This window comes from Perna viridis, chromosome 2 (genome assembly GCF_037379345.1).
Source record: "Perna viridis isolate PV_CMFRI_1.1 ecotype Kerala chromosome 2, ASM3737934v1, whole genome shotgun sequence".
NCBI classification, from domain to species: Eukaryota; Metazoa; Mollusca; class Bivalvia; order Mytilida; family Mytilidae; genus Perna; species Perna viridis.
The window spans coordinates 61,853,158-61,875,035 of record NC_142446.1 but is presented as its reverse complement, the minus strand read 5'-3'; the positions used below and the strand labels follow the sequence as shown (position 1 = coordinate 61,875,035).

Below are 21,878 nucleotides of genomic sequence, written 5' to 3'. Positions count from 1 at the left end.
CACATTTTACACACCAATCAATCAATCAATCAATCAATCAATCAATCAATCAAATATCGTTAATTAATAAACAATATTATTTCCACAAAACAGATGATTAAAATAACTATTAAGGTAATTGTTATTGTAAGGAAAGAAACTGACCTTCATTGCATTATCAAATCTTCCACAGACTTTAGATTTAGTCAAATTATGTTGAAGTTCAAAGAAAATAAATTATGGCTTCCTTCTTCAATAGTTTTCAATAGTGTCCGGAACAAAAAAAATATTCCCGCTCAAAACCAATGACCCATAAACTGACCTATAGATATAGACTAATCCTTATATAGTGATATATAGAAAATACTAGAGACAGAGACTAAGTAAACATTGATTGTTTGAATGATTTTTCTTAGAAAAACAGTTAAATAATTAATAAAGATATAAAACAGTTATGAATATATAAAACACAATAAACTATCAAAATTTCACTCTGCCACAGATACAGTACAATGTATGTTAATAACGAGCACATCTCAAGCTGAGACGAAGCCGCATCGATAGCGGAGAGCCCAACGGCAACATTCACGTGCAAGTTATAGCGGAGTGAAGATTGATATGAGAACAAAAAATCATCTTGAGTTGTCTGTCGCGGAGAGAATGTAAAATAACAATGTGTCCACAATAAAGTGTGCTCAATGATTATTTTAAAAACTAAAACGATTTCTTGAACGTCTGAAAATCTAACATGAAAAGCAAAAGAGGTTGGAAGTACGTTCGATGGTCACTTTATGTGAACGTCACATTGCAATCAATGTCACCCCTTTTACTTTCGCCCCATAGACCAACAATATTAACATGCCAGAATTTTAGGTAAATGAACACATGCATTTGCGGTTTAAAACAAACATATATATATTTATTATTTCAATAATAATAATTCATATATCTTGCTAATGATTTTATTTCAAATAAATATATATAGTCAACGTTGTTCCTGCTGACTGAGTACTGCTCATGTATGTGCCTACAACTATTTACCATTTATATTGAAACCTAATACTGGTATAAAAAATGCTGTGCACCTTATAGCTTACTCCATATTATGTGAACAATGTTTAGCAACATTAATATTGGCCTGAGTAAGCCTGTAGAAGACGCAAGTTAAACATTATACACGTATAAAGCTTAGAAAAAGTACGATGAGCATTATTAAATTATAATAACATGGGGAGGCATTCAGACAAATGGGATTGAAAATTGGATATACTAGCATTATATGTAATACTAACGACTAAGAAGGAGGAAAAAACGTATCTTTAACAACACGAATTAAACACTAAACTATGTACGAAAATCAGAACCTAAAAACTCTCGACTATGATCGTTGGACTTATATGGAAATATATACCTGACTGAAGTAGATGTACATTTCACTATTCACTATTGAAAAGTGAATAATAAACTAGTTCACTATTCATAACGTGAAGGATGTGTAAACCAAATAAACTTCAAATCTAACTTTTTGTTCATTTGCAGCGTAAGACATGTGTTTATACGGGAGATAAAAGGATTACAGAAGAGGGATGTCTTTTTTTCTGCTTTCGCTGTCGACAGGTTACATAATTTTACATGAATTTTTTACATTTTTTCATTTTTAAGAAATATTTAAAGATATATGAATTAAATCATTTGTTTTATAACTACATAGACAGTGACACATTGGCATTTGACAAATAGATTTACGATGAAAAGCGATTTTGCTGATCGTTTTTATTGTAGCTATGAGAACGTTATCTTTCGACATGGTACGTGTGTGTATAATGGAACTTTTGACTTCTTAACGTAGCGTATGATATATTCGTTTATCAATCATGCCCGCTAAAAATAGCCGACTGAATATTTTAAGGTACTGCATCTTTTTGAAGAGGCAGAGACTTCACGTTGTTTACATGCAAAATAAGGAAGAAAGTTTACTTCATAAAAATGGAGTACATGCAAATACATATTCGTGCTACTTATCATTTATTTCCACTGAGCAGTTATGTTACTGATAAATAAAAAATAATGTCACTAAGATTAGAAAAAGAATTACATGTATATATTTAAAAAGACGAACAAACAATAAAAAAAAACAAAAAACAAAAAAATAAAAAAAATAAAAAAATAATAATAATAAAAAAAACCCCAAAAATTTTACCATCTGACGGACTGGCTCATAACCCATGTCTACTAGAAAATGTAATAATTTTTATCAGTACCGGTTATATTAAATATAGTTAGAATTTAATGTGGAACAATACCGGTATTAGTTATCTTCATTATTTGTACATAAACACTTACGAAGCTACTAGAAAACCCAAAAAGCAAGTGAAACTGTGTTTGCATGCACAACACAAATCGCCAAAACCTGCAAGTAATCAGAATCAACCAGATTTTGAAATCGCCATTGAATTTAGAAGGCAATGTTTACTGCAGATATTAAATTTCATCTATATCGAACAATGTTGAAATTTTGCTGATCTTGGCGGCCATTTTGAAAAAAAAATGTTGATGCCTGTGATGACAGCAAGTCAAGAACTGCTATTTGAGTTACTTTCATACAAATTAAATAGTTCTAGTAATTTTAGACTTTTTTTCTCAATTTTTCGGGATTTGTTTTGGCGGCCATTTTGAAATTTCAAAAATTGCATGCACAACCCTTAAGCATGCTTGATATTTGAGCCAAGTTTGGTATGAATCGAAACCATGCTCTCAAAATAATAATAATAATAAAATAAAGAAACAAATAAGTCGCCAAACTTCGCTTTGGTGACTTAACTATAATAATATTAGCAGGTGGTATAGTCATACATGTCGAATCATGACAGATAACAACAAAAACTTTGCTTTGCGTTTTTCACAAGTCTTACAACGTTGGGAAGTTTTTAGACTATTTTTACACTTTATTAAAAAAAAAAACAAAAAAACAAAAAACAAAACACAAAAAAACAAAAACAAAAACAAAAAAACCCCAGATTGTCACATAGAAAATATATCACATGTCTACATTTCTTTATAAATATAATTATATTCTGTACCAGGAATATTATACGGTGAAGAAGCCGAATAATAGATTACCCAGAGTAATTACCCCGAAGTGTGAGGGGCGGCGTTGTGGAGTTATTAATATTAAAACATTGCTTTTTCAGTCTACATATGTTATATTTTCACATATCAATAATTATTTCTTTATACAGACCTGCTCTATTTAGAAAATCATACATTTATCTCCCAATTAAACCAACCAAATTAAACCAAATCAAGAACGACAACTCTTGCAAAGTGCCAATTTCATGTATAATCTATATAAATTTTATCTCAAAAGCGCAACAACCAAATGAAGAACTAAGACTTATGTGACCAGTTGATCTTAATGTTCTGAACAAGAAATAAAATTGAAACCAGTGGGTTTTTGACATACATGACTTACCTCCTGTCTGATTTTTATGAAGACTGCAAGGCCGTAGCCAAGATGGGGTGCGACGGGTGTGATCGCACCCCCTCCCCACTTGATAAAAAAACACAAAAACAGTCTTTGGTGCCGATGCATGTTTTGTAGACGGTGTCGTTACATGCCAATTAATTCCAAGTTATCATTTCATCATAATTTTTAATACACGTATTTTTTATATTCTAAATGCTTTAATATAATATATTATGTCGACGATTAAAAAATATGAATTATAACTAATCATTTCTTTTAAAGTGTTAAAAACACCATTATAGGTCAAGAAAATCGCTCCAATTTCGGGATTTTTGTTGTGTTAATTTTTTGCATTTTTGTCTTAGCTATATGATTGTTTTGGGTAGAATTCTGATACAACTAATTATAAAGATTGTTATGTTTCTATATACTTCACTTTCTCCATTCAAATGATCAGGTTTCTGTTAAGGATCTGACCGGTTATTCATATATACCACTTTATTTCTTTGTTGTTTTTTTTAATAATATTACAATTTCAGGTATAATGATTTTAGCCACAATTATATTATATCCTGTTATTTAGTTCTTATACATGTACATACTATTATCAACAGAACTAATACTACAGCAATCATACAGAAATCGACCACCATTTTTGTTTCCTATTCGGTATTTTATCATCAAACAAGTATTTCAACGCTCTTTCCGGAAAGGATAAAAGGTGAAAAAATACCCAATTAGGGCAACCATATTCATCTTAAAAGTTTCTTTTCTTAAGAGTGCAATGGTTTATGTCTAGAGATCCCATTATTGACACTTTGGGTCCCTCGTACATGCTTTACCAACTCTAGTTATCGTACCTATTGTGTAGCCATTCAAAATGCAACATTTAAGACAAATATGGTTACCCTAATTCGGGGATGACACTATGCGTAAAGTGTTTGAAGTTATAATGGTTTACCTCCATAGATCCCATTATTGACACTTTAGGTCCCCCGTGTATGCTATACCAACAGGTTTAGCATCTTTTAGAATTTTTCAGACCTTGTATATATATCGGATCAAATTGATACAGGGAAGATACATAAACGTATAGAAAGGTCTGAAAAATACTGAGAAATATTTTTCAGACCTTTCTATATATATGTATATTGTGTAAACTGCATTCTTTTACTGAGAATGAATATTTTGAAAGCAAGATGTAATGTTGTTTTCATGTAATTGCAAAGTTGTTATTTTACTGAATTAGACTAAGAACCCTAATAGCCGTGTTTTATATAACTGCATCCATTATAAAAAAAAACTTTGTTATGAGGGAAATATTACAGCAACGTAAACACTTTTACTTGAGAGAATCCATCATTTCGTTGATAAAGTATACAGGACTTGCCTTGGGTTACAAGAAGTGATAAGTTTGTATCGTTACTCGGTTGGTTCTCAATGATATTTTTTTTTACTTTCAAAACTCATGTAATAAATATTGATTATACCTTATAAGTATTGTAGCGTTAATATTACTTCCCTTGTCCATATTTTTATTTTGCATTTTCTCGGGGTTTGTAAGGTGATAGGACGTGACGCTGGAATAAGTACCAATTTCCAGCTTGCAAATATGTGAATAGGTGGGGAAAAACACACATAATTATATGATATATGTTAGTCAATAAAGTTTACAACAGGAATTATATGGATACATTGTCAAAAACACATCCTTGTCCTATATTCTGTTGTAATTATTTTCGTATTAGTAGAATACATGCATGACGGATATTTTTATCATGTGTCATATTGTATCATAATCAAGAGAACACTACTTATATAAAAAGTCTACAATTTTTTAAATTCAAAATATACAAATAGGGTGGGGTTATAGAATCCCCACGGCACCCCTATCAAAGAAGTATTGGAGTGCCCCCTAGCCCGTGAGTGTATTTTATCTGTAGCATGTTTGCCTAGTATCAAAAGCAATTCAATTGATACAGTCGATATATTAATGACTTGTATGGCTGATAAATGGTATCCATGTAGATCTCTTAAAAACTATTAATTGTAATTTTAAACGGCTCTAATTAATAATCTTGAACAGTAAGATATTCATCCTGAAGTAGATATCTACTTACTGACCAGTCTGATATTTCATGTAGGTTCGAATAATAAATAGTAAACTAGTTTACTGTTCATTTTTCAATAGTGAATAGTGAACTGTACTCGTTCACATCCGGTACACTTTAAATGAAATAGAATGACAGCCAATAATTAAAGAAATGGATAAATTTCGAAAAATCTGAAGATAAAAATGTCCTTAAATCCTCGAGATTTCTCCCAGATATTCGATTCGATTTCAAGCGGTCTGGTTGGTCTTAGTTTAAGAGAGGTAGCTGTAGGACGTGAGGAAAATCTCAGTTTGAGACTTTTTCTATAAAACTATAAACTATAGCAACGGAAAAAGAAACGAAATAAAAAAAAAATTACATTGAAGAATTCCTGCACTAATTAATCACCAAAAAATTTATATCTCAGTTGCACCAAAAGAAAGAGCAACCAAGGAAAGCAAGGCTACAGCGGCAATCAAAAGAATGCAATCCAGGGACAAAGACCAAAAATGGAAAACAGACATACACAACAAAGAACAAAAAGTAACTAAAATCATACATACAAAGTAACAAAAGCAAATGAGAAATTCGGACTCCACTAAAAACTGGGAGCATTGACCAGGTGAACCGGCAGGGCAAGCGTCCTCTGCCTTTCTAGAAACACCCGCCGAGTTGCTCACAAAAACCCAAGTCCTGGGTAAACAAACGAGGAAAGGAAAACTATGGCAGGTTGAATAAATCAGCTTTCATGGTGCAGATGGATACACCATAACGATCCACGAGTTCATGATGACGACCATAAAACTTCTGTAGTGATGACATCAATCTTGTAGCAACATAACCCTGTTCCAGAAGCCTATTTGTTAGAGTTCTAGCGCGATACAAAAAGTCTGCATAGTTTCGGCAAGTTCTGGCATAACGTATGAGTTGTGATATGAACACTCCGTGCGCAGGTGCTGAAGGGATGTTGCCACAGATGGAAGGAAAGTTGACAATTCTGAATGAAAAGTCATCACGTTTGTCGTAAAGTTTGGTCAGTAGTTTTCCTTTACCATCGATTTCTAAGTGTAGATCAAGATATGAGGCTGACTTCACAGTGTCTGTAGTATCCTTTATCTCAAGTTCGTTTGGGTAGATGCAATGTATCAAATCCCCGAAATTAGGATTGTTTAAAGATAATACGTCATCTATATAGCGGAAACTGAGATTGAAGGATCTAGCCAAACGATATTCTTTCTTTCTGATCAGATCAGCTATAAAGTCAGCCTCATAAGAGTAAAGGAATAGGTCACCAAGTAAAGGAGCACAATTTGTTCCCATTGGAATGCCGACCGTTTGTTGAAAAACACGTCCACCACACTGGACAAATATATTCCAGCATGTTGTAAACATCCCCCTTTGTATATTTAGAAGATGACTGGGAATTATTTCTTACAAAGTATGAGGAATCTTTAACAAGATCTATATATTTGTATCTAGGTGTACCATCTTTTTTGGAAAAGCAACGATGTATAATGTTTTTAAGTCGGGATTTTAACTGAGTATGGGGAATAGAAGTATACAGTGTTGAAAAATCATAGGTTTTAATGCTATTATATTCAGATAATAATCTTGAACAGATTGTCTCCAAAAGATCTTTCGAATTTTTCAGGATCCACGTTGAATTGATACCACTACGGGAGTAACAAGTGTTGTGGTAGGACTGCAGACCCTCTTTGACAGTTGTGAGTATAGAAGTTAAAAATTTTAAAGAGGTTTGGTGGTACATTTTGCAGATCCAGCTATGAAACGTTGCTTGTATGGATTCTTGTGGAGTTTAGTAATCCAGTACATAGACGGTAAATCACAATCATCGTCCTTGGTAGAGAGACCAAAAGAGGATAGCACAGATTTATGGTTTTCCACAATCTCTTTGAAAATTATGACACGTTGAACAAATCAGTTTTCATAGTGCAGAAGGATACACCGTAAAGATCCACGAGTTCATAATGACGACCATAAAATTATACATTCATCTCCCTATAAATTCAACCAAATGATACCAAATCAAGAACGATAACTCTTGCAAAGTGCTAATTATTTTGTACAATCTATATAATTTTTATCTCAATAGCGATAAACCAGATAAAAATCTAAGATTGGATATATGAACAAGAAATAAAACTGAATTTGGTAGGTTTTTGACATGCACGAGTCACCTGAATTTTAGAAGGGCTGCTACCAAATGTGTCTTATTTAATTTGCTGGTGCATTTGTTGTTGTGGTTTGTTGTTGTTTCTTTTTGCGGTTGTATGGGCAACTCAATTTTTCTAGATGTTCATTGCCTAAAGACTATTGTTTGGTTAATTCTTTTTTTAATGAGAAGTAACGTAGTGTCAAGTTTACTGTATTTACTAAAGACAATATAAACAATAAACTTTGAAGTGACATTAAGGAAGAACAAAATGACATTACTGAGAGGCTACATAATACTTTCCTTGTTTGAATGTCAAACCAATCATCTTGAAATTTATCCATCAATATGATCAATATGCAAAAGCTAAGCGTCAAAGTCATTTAATCTCACAAAAATCATAAAACATGACAAATGTACAAATACAAATTTTAAGTTAACATTTGTATACGATCTCAAAGGTTTTGTACGATGAAACCACTATTTTTATAGTTTTAAAGATGTCCTCGTCGAGAAGCATTTGATAACTCCGAGGAAATTTTGTACAAACCGTTCAATTGAGCATAGTAACGAGCTGTTCTTCCTAACTTGTCAACTGCATTGAGACAAGCACCTCTATTCAATAAATATCGAACGAAGCAAAGTTTCTCTTCGTTTTCACAACAACTTGTTCTACAAAGTGTTACAAGTAATGTTTCTCCTAAGTCGTTTTTGCTGTTAATTTCAAATCTTTCATTTATCAGGATTCTTGCTAACATCAAATAATTTTCAGAGACAGCGTTGAAAATTTTCTGATTCCGACATGTATGCTTCCTCTTAAGAAATTTTGATTTTGACATTTTAAGCTTTCGTCTTACAATCGCTACCAGGCACATGATTTCTTTGCCCCTTTATCTTTTCTCATATATATGTATATTTCATTGTTTATATAGGTTTTTCTACATAGCTGTTAATTTGAATTTCACACATCCCACATGTTTTCGAAAAGTTTTGCCACTTTTGAAAGGTAAGGACATATATAATCCCGGTAAGGAAAACTTCCGGTAGATCAAGTACTTTAATGAGTTGTTTACCACGTCTTCAAAAATAAGGACCGGGTGTTAATAAGTTTAGGGCACGAGTAAACCTATCCTTTCATTAACAATTGCAATAAACATTTATCAAATTTGACTATTAATTTTACCAAAAGAATGACTCTATTTTTTAACTTCAATTTATCTCAAGTAAAGGAAATATAGATCCAACTAAAGAAAAGCACATATTGATATTTAAAAAAAAAACATCCATTAATTAAATATATATCTTAATAACACCTTTAGAAAACAAAAAAACATTTACGGTCGTAAAAATGGTATCATGTTATTGTCGTCGACATCGTAAGTTGACGTTTGATTTCCGTAAGTAACTTTAATAAAAAGGAAGGAATCTGTAATAAATTGTACCACAAGGTGTCATACAACATATGAAAGACTGGTCTGTTGTAGGTGATGAAGTCTGCATGTTTTGGACTGGGAGCAAAAAAAAAATAACTTCGAATACAAGTAAATTGATCACTTTAAAATTTAAAAACACAACTACATAGCACAAAGAATGGCTACTCTGATGTTGATCAAAATCTTATTGTGTGTCGACAATATAATCACAATCCAAATTCATAGTGTATAAAGCTTAATTGGTGTGTCAAGACTAGTCACACCAATCAATTAAGGCATTCAAATCTGTGATCGTATCATGATAAACCCGTCTAAGCATTTCATTTGTTATAACTTCGCGGTTACATACGACGTTAACCAATTCGCCATATACAAGTATATCGTATTTATTTCTTTTGTGTTTTGTTCAGTCGTCCCAGCCTTATGAAAATAAAACAAACCATCGCTAAATCATGTGGATAACTGAGAGAACAGCAGCAAAAACAGTTAAATAATCAGAACCTTACGACACAACATAACTTATAGTGAATAATATGTTGTAAAAGAGGTACTATAAGGCAGCTTTAAACGTCTCCTTAAGCAAAGGGAATACCACAATAATTGATTTAACTGATAAACAAATGAATGATCATACTGTCTTATTGTCATTTTTTTTTTAAGAGAAAGGGCAGGCTGTTTTGTCTGTGCATTAATTACTAAGATGACCATGGGGAAAAATCTTTCTTGATAAATTTGAAAATTTAATTTAATTCATGTATTTCACGGATTAAAAAACGAACTTTTTTTTACTAATTCTGATCATTAGCTGTCCTACCAAAATTACAGTGTGAGTTTGATCGGGATAATTTGCTGATATATTTTGCAGTTGTTACTTTAAAAAAAATATATCTGTACATTCAAACCCCTGAAAATCCGAGGATTTATGCCATGTATTCCACATAGTAGAAAATGTCGGTGTTTGATTTGGTTCTTGTATACAGTTTAGTTTTGGATCACGGTTGTCCCATTCATTTTGTTCAAGTGCTGATGCTACTGACGAGAGGTAACTCGATTAAACGCGTGGACAGCATATCCAATTTGCAATACTTATATTTTATATAACATTGGTATGTTTGTATTTCGAAAAATGTATAGAGCCTTATTTGTGCTAAAGATTATGCTTTTGAGGAAGAAAAGCAACTTGTAAATAACATTATTTTGATGAAAAATGGTTGAAGGGATTTCCCTTTGGGGGCCTCTTTTCAAAATTCGTAAAATTGAAACAACCATGTGTGCACTACATAAATTATTCGTGACATATTGTCGCCTACGTATGTTTAACAGGTATTTGACATATATGTAAAGCCATTAAACCACTACTATGTGTAACATACATGAAATATTACATGTAAACATGTATTATAAGAACAATAAATTAACAGCTTGTCTGAACAAATGGTGCATGATTTTATCATCAGATAAGTTTGTTTAAAAGAAATTCAAAGCCCGACTTCATGTTTTTTCCCTCATTTTTGTAAATTAATACATTTATTCAAGAGTTCAAGTGGTGCAGTTTTGCATCGTTTTTTATATACCATTTCACGTCTTACATCGTTCTTAGAAGGATACGTTTCGCTGACATCTAACTTCTCGTGACAATGAACCTACTTGCAAAACCGAAAAATTCCCGGATAGTCTAAGATAGTTTTAAGAAATTCATGTTTCACGTGATCTTAAATAATAGAGAAATAAGTAAGACTTATCCTGTGGGTTATTTTTAGATATGTATTTTGATAATAACATAAGAGAAATGTATACAATAAATTGCCATATTTGTATCGTCCTTCACATCAGACAGACATTATAGACGGATTTTATAATTTGATTTGTAGTGTAATAGATTATGGCTTGTTGTCAGTGTTTTAAAAAGGAACAAAACATTTCCAAAGATGGTAAGACATTTTGTACGGTGATTATTTTTGTTGTATTTGTACTATTACTTGTAAATCTAAGTTTGAAAATCAATTAATACATCATTGACAAATCACTTTATGTATTCAACCGTTCGTTGACAAATCACTTTATGTATTCAACCGTTCGAACTGCTTCAACTGCTTATTTATATTAAAATGAATGTGTATCCTGAGCATTCACTAACTTTGAATATGTATAGATGTAAATACTAGACACTAGAAACAAAACAATAAATTACAAAAAAACCCCAAAAAAACAACATAATCAAACAACTAGGGTAGGAATAATGTAGTATTATAACTGTCATCAGGGCTTTTGAACTTTGACAACGATAAATTAGTAATAATAATTAATAATATAATGAAGTATAAACAAAACTAAATAGTTAAGCACTACGAAACATTATTAGTTATATTGTCCATTTTTAAATGTAAACGTCCCAAATAAAAGTTAAAAACATAAATGAATTGAGTTTTTGTAGTTAGTATGCCAGTAGTCAGGCTTTTCTGACCTGAAGTATATTCCATTTATTATTTACCGGAATTTGCAATAGCACACAGAATCTATTGAGCCTTCATTTCTTGTATTAAGCAATGTTACTCCTTCGGCATACGTGGTTAGAACTTATCGGTGCTGGATTTGGCTTTTTTGGATATTTTTGGTTTTGAGTATTTCTTGTATGTAATTAAGGGCTTTCCGTAACAGGGAAAGACCTTATTGTTTTTCTAATGTTTTTTTTTTATTATTCTTCCGTTATTTGCAAAATTTTCTTCGACATGCTCTCCCCTATTCATTTTTCAAGATATCATTACCAAATTTGGACCATCGATAGAGCTCATTAAGGACTTTTACCAGATAACCCTGTGAAGAATTCCATAATACATTGTAGAAGTTATCTCTCTTTTATTGGCATTTTTTTCAGCATAGTCCCCCGAACTCATTTTGCAGGATATCGTGACCATATTTGGTGAACATGTAAATGTCATCAGATTCAATTAGAAAATGACCCTACTAAGGATTTCATCACCATCTTAAGAGTTACGTCCCTTTAAAACAGTTTCTTTTAATCGATCATATCTTAAAAACCACAAGAGATTGAATAATTCTGGAAACAGTTTCATGCACATAAGCAGACGGCCTAATAAATAAACATAAATTTGCATTTTGTTATCAAACCATACTTAAGTTTTAAAAATTTATATTTCGAGAACCGGAAGTTGTAGAGACGTGAGACCTTCATCAATGATCTTTAGTCCATGTGACCTTTCATTTGCACCCAAGGTCAAAGGTCACAGAGTGCTAGTTTTTTCCCCTTTCAATATTTACTTTGGCACGGCCCTGTTGCGTCATCTTTGAAGATATCATTTGCACCATCGATAGACCTTTCTTAGGACTTTTACATGATAATCCCATGAAGAATTTCATTATCCATTGCAGAAGTTATCTTCCGTTTATTAGCGTCTTATCAATATGGTTAATAAGTCCCCCAACTCATTTTTCAGGATATCATTATCATACTTGGTGAACATGTAGATGTCATCATGTCCTATTAGAAAATGACCCTGCTAAAGATTTCATTATCATCTTTAAGAGTTATGTCACCAAAAACAATTTATTTCAATCTCTCATATCTTGAAAACCATATTAGACAGAATCAATCTAAAGACTGTTAAATGTACACAAGATGACTACCAAATGAATAAACATAAACATGTATTTTATTATCACACCATACAGGAGTTATTCCCCTTGAAATATCATACTTAAGTTTTTTCAAATTTTATTCAAGAACCAGAAGTTGTAGAAACATGGGACCTTCATCAATGATCTTTGGTCCACGTGACCTTTCATTTGCATCCAAGGTCAAAGTTCAAAGAGTGCTAGAAAGCCTTCTCACTGCAAACTGCATGCCTTGATATTGAGAAAACAATAAGAGATAAGTGTATACATACAGCGTATGAAATGACCCTCTCGATAAGCCCTACATTTTGAGAGATAATGTACAACTGTCAGACCGTCTGTTCAAAAGTTATGACAATTTGAATGTTTTGCAGAATCCGATTGTGACCTTGACATAAACGTATGACCTTGACCTTGTACGTTTTTTCAATGTCAGGTAATCCTAAGATGTGTGGTGGTAGTTTCATATCTCTACGACTTCCAGTTCTAGAGTTTGTTATTGCATCATATTTTAAAAATCATCGGGCTCAAAATGAGCTCCAAAATTGCCCAAATTATTTTGTAATTTTTTTTATGTTCTGCAAATTATCATACAGTTTTCAGATTTGACATATCTTGTCTAGTTTTGGATCTGTTGAAATTTGAATTTTGAGAGCGGGGGTATATATTTTAAAATCCACAGCAGACACACAAAGGATCATTCCACAGAATGAAAGATCTGCAGAAGTGTTTCACAAACTACCAAGAACCAATATAAAAAACCAATGATATTACAACAACTTATAATTTTCATATTTTCTAATGGTTTAATATATTTCATCAATACCTATTTATAGATTTGATATTGCATCATTTTTTCCACTTTGAAGGGGCTCATGTGATATATCATTTTGAAGGTCTAAATGAGCACATTTAAAAAATCAGAGTTTCAATCATGATAAGTAATACATGTTCAAATAGTAGGGTCATTAAGTGCAAAAAATTCTTAGAGGGTAAGGTTGTTGCATATCAAATGAAAGGTCTTAAAGCGTACATCCGAAATATCGATGTTTTGTCTCGAAATAAATGAATTGGGTGAGGTCAATGAGTGCAAAACTTAAGTTGTTTATATAGTTAGGTTGTCGCATATCAAATTAAAGGTCATAATGTGTAATGTCTAAATTTTCATTTTATTTATATAGAAAAAGAACCCAGTTGGGGTTAATAAGTGCAAAATTCTAAAGTTCACAGAAAGTAAGGTTGTTGTATATCTAACGAAAGGTCGTCGAGTTTACATTATTAAAGTCATGATGGGAACATCGATAATTGCATTTGACAAGGTCACCAAGTGCAAAAAGTCAAACTGTTATAGATGTTTAAATGTGTATATTACAAAGAGAAAGTTTTCAAGGGAAAGACCTTTCAATTGTTTAACAAACAATACTAGTTTATTTTTGGATCTTGAATTTCCTAATTTGTTTAATTCTAATGCTGCTATTTAGAGGTAACTCTTTGAAATATGTGAATAGCATATCGATATTAGCAATACTTGTATGAATGCTATATTTGTATTTGTAAGTGCTATACATGTATCAATGAATAGATCCTCTCGTATTAACTGAATAGTAGTTGATAAACATGCAAGAGACAGCTTGTATAGGGAGGGTCAAAGTTTTCAATGGACAGAAAAACCAGATGTGGGTCAAGAAAAAAATGTCTGAAAAGGGAACATTCTAGGCATTTATTGGTCTTTTTTTGTAAATTTCAGACATAAATGATTTGTAAGAAAGAAACACAAATGTATATATGGTTGTAAACTTCTGAGATATATGTGATATACTAATTCGTTAACAAATAAAACTTTGCTTGCTTTCCTTAAACAGCGGCTGTTAAGAAAACAGATGAGTTAACAAGAGTAAATGAATACCAGGTACTTAGCTCACTCTCGTAATATAAGTTTAGTTCTTTTCCGCCGATATTGTGGCCTTGGTTTTTAATGTAGATCCAGGAAAATGTGTATCATGCCATACTTATAGAATTTTGGAGTATTGATGATTAAAAATAAACTCCTTAAAACTGAAGCTCCTACCCAGAGACTTACACAGAAATTGACGTCCATTTGTAACAAACATATTAAATGCAGTAGTGGTGTTTATATATTAGCGCGAGTTTACTTTCACTTAGCTAAAGATAGATATATGGCTAATTGTTATTCTTAAACTTTTTGTATTTTTATACGGTTTAGTATTATCTTTGTATACAGCAGACCAGTCAATACAAAATTCCTTTTTGGAACATTTTGGGACTGTATGAACAGAATATTCCTTTCCATTCCGTTACATGATTCATTTTGCCAAGACAATTAAAATGAAGCGATTAATCAACGGCATATGAAAAAAAGAATAGTTTTTTATCTATTATTATCATTTTTTACGCTTAACAGAATCTAACTCAATCCATTTCTGGAGCTATAACAGGACTGACTCTGCGTTACAATGGCGGGACATATTCCTTGATGGGAAATCTAAAAACTATTTTTATAGAAGAGAAGGGTTTCTTTTACCATACTATTGTCTATGATGAAAACCAGAGAGTACAGGAATCAGTTTGTTACAGCATGCTTTCCCTTAGGTAATTTTGGTTGAATGTTTTTTTTGATGAAGATGTAAAACTTTTTTTTTCAGGGCATGATTTTTCGATTTCGTAGGATAGGAACTCCTACAGACAAAGACGATTTTAACCTGATTTCTTTTGACGAGTTCCGAATAAAACACGACTTGACCGAAACAATAAACATTAAAAAAAAGAACAACAAAGACAATACAAAAACAAACAAAAAGAAACAAACAAAAAAACAAACAAAAAATACAAACAAAAGCAAAAAAAGTCTTACTATATCACATCATTTAATTATTGTCAACTACTAGAAAGATCATTATAAAAAAACAACAGTTAATTTTTAAAATATATTTTTGGTTTCAATGTAAAAATGTCGACTAAGAAGGATCATGTACATTGTTTAATCTTTAATTTGTATGACATAGGGAAAATGATCAGTTACTGGATGTGAAAGATAATGATGTCACTTTGCTGTCTCATGACGAAGTGCTTCAAATATTTAAAAATCTTCCACTGAACGAGCAGATATCAATGGTAATAATTATTTGAATTGGAAAAATATAGTCTTGTCAACAAAAACAGGGTCTAAACGATGTCAGTTAAGGATGTTTTCTTGTTGAGAAAAGCAAGGATTTTAAAGGTTAAACAATGTAAGAAGAAAAATATAGATGGTTTATTGTGTTCGTTTTTGAGATGTAAACATTTGAAATTTTAGCCGAAAAAGGATTTCTCTAGATTTTTCACAGGTTTTGTTTTTGCAGGTTTTATCTATTAAAACACTGAAGAAATTACCAGGATTTTATAAAAACTTCCAAAATAAGTTATTAAGGTATTTTAAACAATTATGGAAAGAAAAGTGGGGGTAACTGGGCAAAAAATAAAAATGCAAGAAAATGGATAATACCAGAGGAGTCCGAAAATCTGACAAAAATTGCAAAACATGACCAACGAATATCCTAAAACTATACGTATACGTATATTCAAAGTTATTTTGAAAATGCAATTTGCTAAAAGTAACCGCAAAAAGCTTCACATACTAGTTTGGGAAAGATAAAAATGACTACAATCTTTTCTATCAAGTTTCAAGATAATGTGGACCAATTTTCTTTTTGATACAAAAAAGGAGAAACCCAATACTTAATGTACGTGTAAAAATATAGATGATTCGTTTTTCCCAGGTTATTACAAGAGAGGATCCAGACGACAAGAAGGCGCTTTTGATAATTGATATTGTATTCCAATTTATGATAAGTACTGTAGACGAAAAGGGTAACTAGATGTAAATGATAAACACTTTGCTTGTCTCGATAGTGGCTTTCCTGTTCTACTCTTTGGAACGGAAGTATTAATATGTCAATGACAATAACATATATTTGAGTTGTCTATTTATATAAAGAAATCATATGTTTAGTTTAACTTAAAGTATGATATGACGGTTACGGCTAGTTACATATGTCTTACTTTTTTCAAAAGAATAAGTTAATTTGGTCATTTCGAACCTTGGATTAAGGAGGGAGACCTAGGGTAAGGGAAATAACTCTTTCAATCAGTGATATGTTTGTATCATATTCAATTTCACCAAAGACTTTCAAGCTTTCCTTTGAAACAGAATAAAATCAGTCCGAGTTTCTTTGATTTGTACATAAGATTGATGTAAAGTTGTGAATACAAACGTTACAATGATTTGTAACAGTTGTGTCCCTTACCCTAGGTCTACCTCCTTAATTGTCTTTTTCTTCTGATTCGTTCGTGTGTATGGGTTCTTAAACACATACGCATTTACCTTTATATGAAACTGAATGGCTCAAATTTGTTCTGTCAGAAGTGACGTATATCGGAAAATACGTATGCAGCTACAAAGGAATTGTTTGAAATAATAACACAGACGCAAGGCATGTGTTATAGAAAGTCTTGCATATTCCCGTTGGTCGAGACATCGTCGAATTAACATCAAAGAAGTGCATTTTCAATAGTGTCAAATGTAATATGAGTACAAAAATAGCACTATCCATGTTTATTAACAAACGATCGGTATTCCAATGGGAACAAATTGTGCTCCTCTGCTTGCTGACCTATTCCTTCTCTCTTATGAGGTTGACTTTAATCTCATTTTCGGATATGTAGTTGACGAATTATCGTTATCTGGCAACATCCCTTCAGCGCCTGCGTATGGAGTTTTCATATCACATACATACGTGTGCCAGAGCTTGCCGTAACTACGCAGACTTTTTGTATCGCGCTAGACTTCTTACGGTTGGCTTCTGGAACAGGGTTATGTTGCTACAATATTGTCATCTCAACAAGTTTTATGGTCGTCATCATGAACTCGTGGATCGTTACGGTGTATCCACATGCACAGTGAAAACTGATTTGTTCAAAGTGTCATAGTTTTCTTTTCCTCTGTCATCTAACCTGACTTGACTTTTTTATGAGCAACTCGGCGGGTGTTTCTAGAAATGCAGAGGTCGCTTACCCTACTGGTGCACCTGGTCCATGCTCCAAGTTTTTAGTGGAGTCCGAGTTGCTCATTTACTTTTGTTATTTTGTATATATTATTTTAGTTATTTCATGTTCTTCGTTGTGTTTGTCTGTTTTCCATGTCTGGTCTTTGTCCCTGGATTATATTATTTTAATTTTGATACAATCTTGGTTACTCCTTCATAAACAAAGCCTAAAATCTTAGTAAATTAGGAAGTTGATTATGCATTTACAGAAAAACTTCTTGCCGTTGTAACTTCTGCATGTGTATATGATGTGGGCTATAAACCAAAAGATCGGACTGTTGTAATGAAAAAAATCAGCACCACTTTGTATCTGCAGTTAAAGAAGGATACAGATGATGTGCTCGTTTTCCAACAATTGGTTTCACCGATACCAAAACCTATATGTGATTATATTGAAAGTAAGAACCATTGATCAATATTAAGAAAAAGAAACATTTTCCGTTTTAATTTTGCTGTTTTTTTGTATTTTATTTCAGTCTTTGATTCTCACCTTTGAAGATATTTGGACGTATTTATGAAAAAGTATGATGTTTTGATTAGTTGTAAATCGAGAAAGAACAATGCAGACCTCAAACAGATACAGTTTCGGTCATTTCGAAATAATGTTATGTTTCTGACGTTATATAAAGTCCCACATTTAATATCGAATATGAGTATAGCAAGTATTATATCAATGCATATTTCACCTGTTGTATTCTTTCAGGTCATTTTATCGAAAAACGGTCCATCGTTAGAGCACCTAGACCTCATTTTAACCGACGTTACTACGCAGAAGAAAACAGCCATAACATGACCGTAAAATCAGATGGTTATCTAACACTTATAGTTAAGTTTCATTTATTATCAGTCTGTTGCCATCACGTAAATCAGACGTCCGTCACATGCTTACTGTAATCAACATAAATAACAAGCCAGTATAATATTTTTGCATCAGTTGTAAAATATTAACAATAGCTTTGTGATTCATATTTGGTACTGAATCTGAAGTATTCTAGAATAATTTGAAAGACATATAAAATAATCACTAGAAATTATGTACATAATGAGGTAAATTTTGACTTGTGATAGTGAAAAATCGTGTATATGTTCTGACAGAAAATTCTTCAGAGTATTTTTTCAGATAGAATTTAAATTTAGATATATGCAAAACCCAATTGTTATTTACTTTTTCTTTTTTGAAAACATTCTCTTTAAGACATTCTGAAATAATACCAAAAACACATTTTTGTGCAAAAGTATGCACGATCTTTTTGTCTGCTTTTGTATTGTACTAAAGGTGGAGATATACTCAATACCTACATATATTTAGTTAATTAACAAGAAACAAAAATCACAGTTGCAGGAGGTTGGCATACGATACAGTTCTATTTATTCTTTTGGTAGGACGTCTTGGGCCTGATTTTTGTTTCCTATTTTTAGTACTTCTTTTTTACATGTTTTATTGGATTTAGATCTTCCAATGCATTTGGTTCTAATGCTGATTATGAGATTTACTCCTTGAAACACGTGGCATGCTGTGTGGTTGTCTGATTTAAAGATATGGAGAGCAATGTTTTAGTTCTTTAAAAAAAACATTATACAAAACATACTAAAGTAACGATCTGTGTAAAGTCCGTGCAAAGTAACAGTCTAGATAAACTTTTTTATTGTTAAAATAAAATCAATGAATAATAGAAACAAATCCCCGTATCAGTACATTTAATACTTCAGAATTAGGATGGTGTAGAAAAATTTAAACATATACAATTTGGTAAAATTGCACTTCATAAAATTCCATACACTATTAAAAAAAGTCTCTTTTTACAATGTTATCGCAGAACTATTTGTATCAAAAGTGCTTCTATAGGTGTGTCATAATATATAAACATTACATAAGATGTCTTGTTGTATCCCCTTCTGCCTGTTTCTTACACGTGTTTGTACTTCAAGAAATGTTCTTTTCAAGAAAAACTTAAGTTGCATGAAGAATATTGTTTACGCCCATGTGTAATTAGCATGTTATTGATATATTTTCTTTTAAATCTTTTTTATTCATATTGTAGAGTCCTGCAACACCTGGATCAGTGTTTGAAATTAAGACGGACAGGTCTCTTGCGTTTAGAGTTCTTCTTGAAAGTGACACATCTAGAGCCATGAGATTGGAAAAGAATGAAGGATGGTTTAGAGAAACGGATATCAAACCAATTGGAGGAATCAATCAAGACTTTAGATTTGATATTTACCCATTACATTGTACAAAGCCCACCATTCAAGACTGAAGTACAGTAAACGCATTAATTTTTGCCGTGTACTATTTTTGCTATTATTCACGAAGGGATGAAAAGCGGAAAAATAGTACTTGCCAAATTGACTTTTAACATTATATAACGCTAGTTGTTTTTTTAAACCGCAAATATGTTAGGTATGATTAAATCCGTCATGTTTTCTAATATATTTTACGGAAACACAAGAAAATGAATTCAAGAATAGGAGAAAAAATAAGTAAAAACGCGCACGCTGCCCACGCACGTTTCAACTTTTTGGATCGGTCCAACCTTTTGATGAATCGAAACAAATAAGTATTGTTATTTGATCCGAGTACATAAGCCTGTTTGTTTGCATTTTTCTTCTGCATAATATTGGTGACTCCTTGAAACACGTGTACATTACATCGAAATTTGCAATATATATGATTAGTAATTTTGTATTTCGTGTATTTTGTGTGGTTTGATGCTACGACTGGTGAACCAAAGGTCCCCGGGGTTATTTATATATTTGATTTCAATGTTGCTGATGAGAGATTACTCTTTGAAACATGTGTACAGCATATCAAAATTTGCAATATATATAATTGATATGTTTGTATTTACTAGTTAGATAGATAGGTTTTCCAGATCGTGTCGATCTTAAAACTGACCCTGCTATAAAAATAAAACCAGCTCCTTTGACCATTGATACTAATAACAATAGACAATATAATAGTTTTTTCGTTGCACATGTTACATTTCATCATTTATTACGTTTGATCGAATTTTAAAGGGTTCTCTTTTAAGTTTATAAGTATTGTCTGTATTAGATCTGAAATATTGCTTTAGTGCAAGGTACGACATAAGAATGAATAAATAAAAATACAGCGAGAAAATGAACTGCATTATTCATATAGTAAAATAAGTAGCATGGTGCTGATAAACATTTTAAATCGAGATGACACATACAGGGCACCGACTGAACTCCATATATATCTTAAAAATTGAAAAGTTCAAAAATACTGCCACTAATAGCAAACATGTTTTCTTTTTTAAAAAAGATTTCAGGGAATTGATACCCCCAAAAACTTGAGATAAAGGATACTACAGACACTATGAAGTCAGCCTCATATCTTGACCTAAACTACGACAAAAGTGATGACTTTTCATTCAGAATTGTCAACTTTTCTTTCATCTGTGTTCAGCACCTGCGTATGGAGTGTTCATATTACAACTCATACGTTATGCCAGAGCTTGCCGAAACTACGCAGACTTTCTGTATCGCGCTAGAATTCTATCAAATAGGCTTCCGGAACAGGGTTTTGTTGCTACAAGATTGAAGTCATCACAACAGAAATTTTATGGTCGTCATCATGAGCTCTTGGATCGTTATGGTGTATTCATCTGCACTATGAAACCTGACTGATTTATTAAACGTGTCATAGTTTTCCTTTTCTTGTTTGTCTACCCCAGACTTGACTTTTTATGAGTATCTCGGCGGGTGTTTCTAGAAAAGCAGAGGTCGCTTACCCTACCGGTGCACCTGGTCCATGCTCCCAGTTTTTAGTGAAGTCCGAGTTGCTCATTTGCTTTTGTTACTTTGTATGTATGATTTTAGTTACTTAATGTTCTTCGTTGTGTTTGCCTGTTTCCATGTCTGGTCTTTGTCCCTTGATTACATTCTTTTGAATACCGCTATAACCTTGGTTCCCTTGATTATTCTTCAATGTGCAAAAAAATGTATAAAGAAAGTTTTTCTTATAGTTTTCCTACC

At 32.1% G+C, this 21,878-nt stretch overlaps 1 protein-coding gene across 1 annotated transcript; it reads left to right on the top strand.

Moving 5' to 3' along the window:
• Nucleotides 1–10,913: 10,913 nt before the first annotated feature.
• Nucleotides 10,914–21,004, top strand: LOC148626363 (uncharacterized). Its single transcript, XM_088570283.1, has 8 exons — nt 10,914–11,075; nt 14,640–14,686; nt 15,200–15,387; nt 15,801–15,909; nt 16,554–16,644; nt 18,089–18,277; nt 18,583–18,704; nt 19,922–21,004. Exons 1-8 carry the CDS (start codon nt 11,027–11,029, stop codon nt 20,135–20,137), a joined length of 1,011 nt encoding a protein of 336 aa, XP_088426409.1. The 5' UTR covers nt 10,914–11,026; the 3' UTR covers nt 20,138–21,004.
• The last annotated feature ends 874 nt before the right edge of the window (nt 21,005–21,878 follow it).